An 8879-nucleotide genomic window follows, 5' to 3' on the forward strand; every position below is an offset into this window, starting at 1 on the left:
GACTGAACATAAAAAATCGTAATTTTTCACGTAAAATTCGTCTTCCTCACTTTTATTTTTTTAATTTTTACGGAAGAGAGAGAACGGCAATATAAGCGAGTCGACAAGCCGTTTTTCCGCATTTATTCGAGTTCGAGTGTGCAGAAATACAAGTTCAAGGTACGAAGAAAGATATCCTCGCAGTTTTGCCATTTTACCGGATTGTCTTGACTATTCGTGAAATTTTACAAGTAAAAACAATGGTTACGCGCAAGGAAGTGACCAGCTTTACGAAATCCGATTGCAATCGCGATATTCGCAAGATAGCTAACAACGACGGCATCGACATCGATAACGCCAGAAGTCACGAACAACGTTACTTATTGTTATCGACGACGTACGGACTTAATTCTTCTCACACTAAGAAGATACATGTTGAATTGCAGTGGAAGAACGATGGCGGCTTTATGCTGATTGTTAAATTAACGGGCAATTACGCCGAAGGAATTTGTTTCGACGTCAGCACGTGGGATCAGTTTCAAATCAATATGGAACATATGAATCTATACTTGAATGAGAATCTAAACATTAAACCAGATCCTATTATTATCGAGAATATTTCGATTATCTTCACTACTGCTTACGGAGCGAGGGTTGTACTGGTGGCATACAAGGAAAACAAGGATTATGCAACGAAAGATAAAGCGAAAGAAGAAGAAGAAGAAGAATCTCAATCGCCGTCGAAGAAACGAAAAACTTACGCAGTTACAATAGTGTTGCAGAAAACTACTTTTCTCGGCTTGGAACATATTAGAAAATGCGTGGATGCACATTTGACGCAGCTAGTTTCCATAGTCGACACTGTTGATGCAACTGCGAGATATTTAATTAACGAAATAGAATTAAAACTTCCCTCGTCTTACATCGATCGTGAAATTATAAAACTTACTATCAGAGGCAATTATCAGGTAATTGAACATAATGTACAAACGCAAATAAATAACTTAACATTTTTAGATGTTTACTTTAACATTGTATTTGTAGAATTACTTACGCTTTGATTTAATGAAATTCTCCGTATTATTTTGCTAAAACGCAAATCTTAATTTTTTATTAAAAAAATATCGCTAATAAATGAAACTGTTTCTATCTTAAATCTGAACATTTTCTTTTAGTCTCCTCCTCCTCATCCTCCTATAATATTGTTTCCTTGAGTTTTACTGCGAGAGTAGAACATCGCACTGTAGTTCGATCCTCGAGCTTTAAAAAACGAGCTTATTATTTCCGTCACAAGCGAATAGCATAGGGAAAAGCATCGCGTACAGAAGCTCATCAGCAGCGGTGCTCGGAAAAACGCTGGTGCGAGCTCACCCCCGCGGAAACGCTTATTCGCGTCACTCCGCGGCAACGTATCGGCTAAAATTCGCCGCAGTATTCGCCCGTACGCGCGGAAGAAAACGCTGGCGCAAGCACGCGGCCGCCGGTGGGGCCCCCGGAGCGTAAAGATAAGCATATATTCTCCTTCCTCGCCAAACCTTTTCTTTAATATTTTTAAAAAGTCACGCGACACTTGCGTACATTTTTAAACACATTTACACTCACACTCACACTCACACACACACGCGCGCGCATTTGCTCATGCATTTACACTCTTACACACGCACTCGCACGCGTGCGTAATAATTACTAAATTTCACGCAGCAATTTTTTCATTTATGAACTCGTAAATATAATCTAAATTAATCATTTCGCGAAATGGACGCGCGCTGGAAACATCCGTAGACGTCGATCGTCTGCGCACCTACGGGATGCGGAAAAACGATTTTCGTGAAAACTTTTCTTCGCCACTTATCCGACATGTCCGATGTTCGATTCGAGAGAATTTTATTTTATTACGCCGAATGGCAAGATGCGTATCAACGTCTTCAATGCGACACGAGTAAAAATAAAGAAGAAGAAGTTACAAATGATATACATAGGAACGGATACGGTAATACTCTGTTAAAATAAAAAAAAAATATAATCGAATTTTGCGAGGGATTACCGCGACCGGAAGATTATTCCAGCGATCCGCTATCTTCAAAATTAGTTATAATCGACGACCTTATGAGAAAATCATCATCGTGCGACACTATCGTATATCTATTTACTAAAGGAAGCCACTATAAGAATTTCAGTGTTATACTCATCTCGCAAAATCTTTTTCATCAAGGCCGAGGCCAGCGGGATATATCTCTCAACGTTAATTAAATAATAATTTTCAAAAATCCGCGCGATCGCGCTCAAATTCGTCATCTCGCGCGTCAAGTATACCCCGACGATCCGAAATTTCTGGAAGAAGCTTACTACAATGCTACCTCACGACCTCACGAGTATTTATTGCTCGATCTGAAACAATCGACTCCAGTTGAATATCGATTTCGCACGTGTATTTTTCCCAACGATACGACACATTACGTCTATATTCCTCGTAGATCGATAAATAGAGCAGTAACGGAAGATGTATAAAAGGGCTGCATTTACACGTGAGACTTGTCAGTTGCGCAATTTTATCGTAATGGTAACACACGAAGAAAAGGACAACAAAGAGAGACGTCGACGTCGTCGAAAAAATTCGTCCGCAATAAAGGTCGCCAGGCGGTCTATCGGCGAGAGAAACGCCTGCCTTTTGAAAACTCTGTTATATAAAAAAAAATCAAAGGACGTCATTTTTACGCACTGCCGACAATAATCTCGTAAAGTGTATTCAAGTGTTATAAACTCAGCACTGAATCTATAACTGAGAAACTCTTTTTTGGTTGACGTAGAGACAGGGACTCCTTAAATTTAACTAGAAATAATTTATCATGTATAAAGCGTCACAATTTATTTGTAATGACAATTGTCGCACCATTAAATTAGTCAAATTAAGAACAAAATAATACACTTTTATAGTAGTTATCAAATCAATTGAGTTATACTGAAAAAAGATATGAATATTAGTAACGTTATAGTAGATGGTTAACACATGACATAATATTAATGAATCGTAAAGGAAACTAATGTAAGAAATAATCCTTGAATCGAGAATACAAGTAACGAACACTTATTATAATGGTAACGATATAGTGGACTGTTAATCAATGACATAAAATGAATAATTCTTAAAAGAAACTAAAGTAAGAAGTAATCCTTGAATAAAGAATACAAGTAATGAACACTTAATATACTGACGTCTTAAAAAATTGATGTATATATATATATATATATATATATATATATATAGACAAGAGTTATTGAAACAAGCATAAGTAAACCATAAATTCTTATAATTGAATAGTAAGTAAAGAAAGAAAGAAAGACGCAATATGTAATACGAGTATATATCAAAGAAATAAAACATATGAGATTGATCTCTCAATCGAGAGACAAGAATTGTAACCAAGACATATATATGTAAACAAGAGGTGATGAAAAACTTATAGAAATATATAAATTCTTTTAATTAAATAGTAATTAACGAAAGACAGACGCAATGAGTAATACATATAAAAGAAATGAAACATATGAGATGGATATCTCGATCGAGAGGTCAGAATTGTTCGCAAAAACCTCAGAATGAGAAACCATTAAAAACATGTTATATAAAACAGTCACGTCATCACCATACAACAAAGAAAAGGACTTGATTGAAAGAATTGAGATGGGCTTCTGGATGTTTGTACGATGAATCTCCTCAGATTAGAACTCCTTACATGAATCTAAAAAGATAGAAATATTACTTCATCGCCCAACGAGATCTTCTAACCAGAAGCCCCCGTACTCGCCTTAAATTGATCCTTTTTACTTATCTTGAATGATCCGTTTGAGATTTTTCTACGTGTGCAGTAGACAACGCATTTTGAGAATTTCCGATCGCCCTCGATCCTCAGTACTTTTGAAACGGCTTCAGATTTTCCTCAGTTAAGCAATTCTTCGTGAAATATTTGGCAAGTGGTCTGAATAATGTCCTGATCCTGAGAATGGTCTCCTTGAGAGACACACCGTGACAGCAAATGTGCGACTAAAACTCTCTCGATGCGCATCAATCAAGATGGCCACCAATCCTTTCTCTTGACTCGACAAGACTCGACTCGACAAAGAAGAGCCCTCGAGCGCGAGAAGAAGCGCTAACAGCGCTACTCGTTGAGAGATTCAGGAAACAAAAGTAGAGGTGCTCATGCTCACTGTCAAGCTGCCGATTCTAATTTGCAACGACTGGCATTATTTCTTAACATCAAGAGTGTGTTTATAATACGCTCGAGGGAAATGTACCGCTCGAGAATCATGAAAAGTCACGTTTAGCCAAGCATAAATCTATCCTTCGACGCATCGCAGTAAAACGGGGCAATTGGAAAACTAAAAGAAATTTGTTGGTACTACGCGGGGGATTTTTACCCTACCTTATTGCTCCATTGTTAAGCGCTATATTAACCAGGGTTATCGGTGAATAAAAAATATATAGCGCTATAAATATCGATCTCTCTCTGGGTTAGACAAAAGTTATAAAAATATTTGACACGTTTGTTCGTCATACGGAAAAATGGAGAGAGCAAAAAAAATGGTACTGATTTCTACGGAAAATCTCGAAAGAATGCGGCAAATGCAACAACGTCAAATACAGCCGGAAATAACGGAAACATTGTTGAATAATTTGCCAAAGAAAAAGAATACAACGATAACGAATGAGGAAAATGATAATAATAATAATTTCAGCGAACTCCTGGAACCCCCTTATCGCGACTTGACGCGGAAGGCGAAAGATGGAAATTGTATAAAGAAGTACTTCAGCGCTATCTTCATTTTGTCCGAGAAGCGAAAAAGCGCTTGCGCGACGATACGAGCAATAACTCCGATGACGTTACTAATGTCAACGACGACGACGACGATTAGCATAAGGATATCGAGTCGCGCACAGATGACGACTTTATGGAAATACAAACTCATGATAATATATGGGATAAACGCGGACTCGTGACTATAGACGGTGTCGTTGTAGAAGGGTCGAAAATTGGCGATCTTATAAACGACGCGATACGCGAGAGAAAAACGGTAAAAACAGTCGGAAGAATTCAGTTTGCTCAATTGCTGAATGACATAGGTGCGCCATCCGGTCTTATAGGAAATCGCGATTTGATGACTATGCACTCGCGTAGATCTTCGCATATTAAAAAGTCACTACTGCGCGGAAGCTCTACTCCGAAAACTTCGCTCGCGCATTCAAGATCGTTGAGACGAAAGTTAGACGAGACCGAAGGAGACTCACAATCGGTGTATTTATCCGTCACTGACGACAGTGACAATAATAAAACATTAAGTGACGGGGGGAATTCTTCGCCTGTGAAAAAAAAAGGTTTATTTTATTGGCGCAAATTATAATAATGGAACTCGAAAAATTATATTACGTTCCCTCACATTACGCTGGTTATTCCGCAACGGAGAATTTATCTCGAGCTGCTAAACCGAATTTTACGCGTAACGATGTCGTCGAATGGCTTAAATCACAGGATGCATATACGCTACATTGTCAGGTGCGCCGACAATTTCCACATCTATATTATAACGTGTCAAATATCGACGATTTATGGGAAGCAGATTTAATTGATATTTGTAATCTCAAGAGTTATAATGACGGATATTCTTACTTACTGATTATTATCGATGTTTTGAGTAAGTTTGTTTGGATAGAACCATTACGCGACAAAACAGCTACCTGCGTGACAAAAGCCTTCCATCGTGTACTTTTGAGAAACAAAGAGCGTCGACCTGTCTACCTGCAGACGGATAAAGGTAAAGAATTTATAGCTCAGCCTGCACAAAAGTTCTTGAAAGAAAAAGACATTCGTTTTTGCGTGGCGCGTAATCCCGATGTTAAAGCAGCTGTAGTTGAGCGTTTTAATAGGACACTCAAGGAACGGATGTGGCGTTATTTTACTCATAAAAATACGCGACGTTACATCGATGTTTTACAGGATATCGTTCACGCTTACAATCATACCCGACATACCTCTATTAAAATGCAACCCGCTGCCGTCACGCGGGAAAATGCCCGTATCGCGCGTGAAAATATGAATCGGCGCTGGAAAGTCAATAACGACGACGACAACGACAACAAAAAGAAGCACAGTGATAAACAGAAGGCTAAATACAATCAGGGAGATCTCGTGCGTGTCAGTAGGGCAAAAGTAGTCTTTGAGAAAGGATACGAGGCAAAGTGGAGCGAGGAAATATTTCGAATTCACCGCGTTCTCGAATGGAGAAAACCTCGCGTATACGAATTAAGCGATTTAGCGGGTGAGAATATAGACGACATATTTTACGAACAAGAATTAACTCCGGTCAATAAAGATTTGCAAGGGGAAGAATTTATCGTCGAGCGGGTAATAAAAAGCAGGCGTCGCGGCAACAATAAACAATTGCTAGTTAGTTGGCAAGGATATCCCTCAAAACTCGACTCTTGAATACCCGCTTCGAGTTTAAGATCTTTGAATTAAAAAAAAAAAAAAAATGAGGGAAGACGAATTTTATATGATTCTCCCGAGCAACAGTAGCATGCGTTACTTCCCGGAAAATACAACCACGTGCTTCATCACCAAATTACCCCAACGTATAGAATTGCACGGGCATTGGGAAGTAGCGCTCACGGAGATTCAGTTTCAGTGTAGTTTTTTACATTTACGCGATAATGAAGGAATAATCAGATTTATCGATATCGACAAAAACAATAAATCAGTTAAAGCTATGAGAACTCAAGTACCCGTGGGTATTTACTCGAGTATGCGAAATATTGTCGCTGGTGTAAATTTCGCAGCTAAATCTGTCGATTCGCATATCGTTTTTCATTACGGCGTTTTTGTGGGTGGTAAAGTTTACATAAAACTTAACTGTAAAGAAAATGGTTGTAATATAATATATTATATAAATTTTTCCGACAAACTGCGTCGCATACTCGGTTTCGATATACACGTTAAGCGTAACAATCTTGTTCAACTCGATAGCGAGCCCGCTGTACCTATCTCGTTGCCTGCGTGGTTTTATCATGAAATCGGTATGAAGATACAATATAATGACGACGACGAAAAGCTCGTTAAAATCGAAAGTAGCACCGTCATACCCAACATTTTACCGTTGTGGGTCTACGATGAAGAAATACATTCTCTGCTATTTTACGAACTCAATTCCACACGAATGCCGACGAACCGGGTAGTTTATTGCACGGTATTCCCGACAAACTCTTTGTTTATTGTGACATTTGCGAACTTTATATCACTGGCGATGTGCAGTCTCCTCTTCTTCGAATAGTTGCGCTCGACTCGCAAAATGATTACGCGTTTGCATTAACTCGGATAAAACATTTCTCGCTCGCTCAATACATCACGCTGCGACAAACGTGTTTCCGTACAATAGAAATAGATATAAGAGATCATCTGGGACAAAGTATACCATTCGAATTCGGGACGCTGACGGTGACATTGCACTTTAGACGTATCTAATATTGTAAAAACATTCGCTGTCTATGACAGAGAAAACGAGAAAGGGAAAAGAAAAGAAAAAAAAATTTATTCGTTCGTTCTCTGTCGATGGATTATTATTCGGCATATTACGACGAATTACAGAAGGGAGGAGCTCGAGGTGGTGGAATTCCGAGAGTTTTCGTCGGATCGCCCTATCAACGCGGGCACGGTATCGGGAGTTTTCTCGGAGGATTATTCAGACGCGTGTTGCCTTATCTAGGCGTTGCCGCGCGGGCTGTCGGTAAAGAAGCTTTACGCGCAGGTGTTAATATAATAGAGGATGTAAAAAAATAATACGCCGCTTAAGGTAGCGACTAGACATCGTTTTGAAGAATCGCGTAACGAATTCAAAAGACAAGCTAAAGAAAAAATAACTAGTCTCATGAAAAGCTCGAGATATAAAGCTGATGCGAAAATGCACGTAGCGCATTTTCCTTTTGTCGGGCACGATAAGCGCATCGTTAAACGTCGTCGCGCGAGTAAGAGAAGTTCATCGAAAATCAAAACGAGAAAAAAGAAGAAGAGTACAAAATCTACGAAAATACGAGGACGAGGAAAACCCGTGCGGGTGTAAAAAGACTCAAGACATCGGCGAAACGACGTAAAATTAGCAAGAAACGTACCGTATCCGACATATTTTCTTAAATAACGATATTTTAATTCGCTCACATTTAACCACGACGAGGACGACGACGACGAAACAATCGCCGAAGAATAAGTATGTCTTTTCTTCATACACATTTAAGCGAGTGCTTAAAGAGTGAGCTCGATCTCTTTTCTTTACCGCCTACGCAAACCAGTATCGAGAATTCGCAATGGATTTATTACAAACCCGTGACCTCTCTCTCGGACGATTCACCGATAGAATTCGTAGTCCCGGGACACGGAGAAGAATATCTAGATCTTACGCATACCCTGCTGAGTCTTCGCGTGCGCGTGAAATCAGGCGACGATTCAACGGCTCGAGCTCCAGGAACGAGCGGCAGCGCTGGCACGGAGAGCGTCGCAGGCCCCGTAAATCATCTACTTCATTCCATCTTCAATCAGGTCGACATGTATTTCAATCAAAAGCTCGACCTCCAAACAACGCTTACGCGTACCGCGCGTACATCGAGGCATTGTTAAATTATTCTTCACCCGCAAAAACTTCCCATCTAACGTCATGTCTATGGGACGCGGATACACTAAGTCATATGGACGATTTGCTAGAGTCGAAAAGCAATACCGCTCTCGCAAGACGCGCCCATTACATTCGAGGCGGGCGAGCGATAGATCTTATAGGACATCTCCATTGCGACGTCTTCAATCAAGACAAATTCTTAATTAACGGTGTGGAAGTACGTCTGAGTCTCGTCCGCTCGAAAGATT

The 8879-nt window shown here is 39.6% G+C and overlaps 1 protein-coding gene and 1 pseudogene across 1 annotated transcript; both read left to right on the forward strand.

The window, feature by feature from the left end:
• Positions 1-239: 239 nt before the first annotated feature.
• LOC146723721 (uncharacterized) lies at positions 240-1085 on the forward strand (annotated as a pseudogene).
• A 7146-nt stretch (positions 1086-8231) lies between these two features.
• Positions 8232-8636, forward strand: LOC146723722 (uncharacterized protein F54H12.2-like). Its single transcript, XM_085481309.1, has one exon. The coding sequence runs from the start codon at positions 8232-8234 to the stop codon at positions 8634-8636; it is 405 nt and encodes a 134-aa protein (XP_085337435.1).
• Positions 8637-8879: the final 243 nt, after the last annotated feature.

This window comes from Nylanderia fulva, unplaced genomic scaffold (assembly GCF_048542155.1).
Source record: "Nylanderia fulva isolate GAGA-0341 unplaced genomic scaffold, ASM4854215v1 Scaffold172, whole genome shotgun sequence".
Taxonomy (NCBI): domain Eukaryota; kingdom Metazoa; phylum Arthropoda; class Insecta; order Hymenoptera; family Formicidae; genus Nylanderia; species Nylanderia fulva.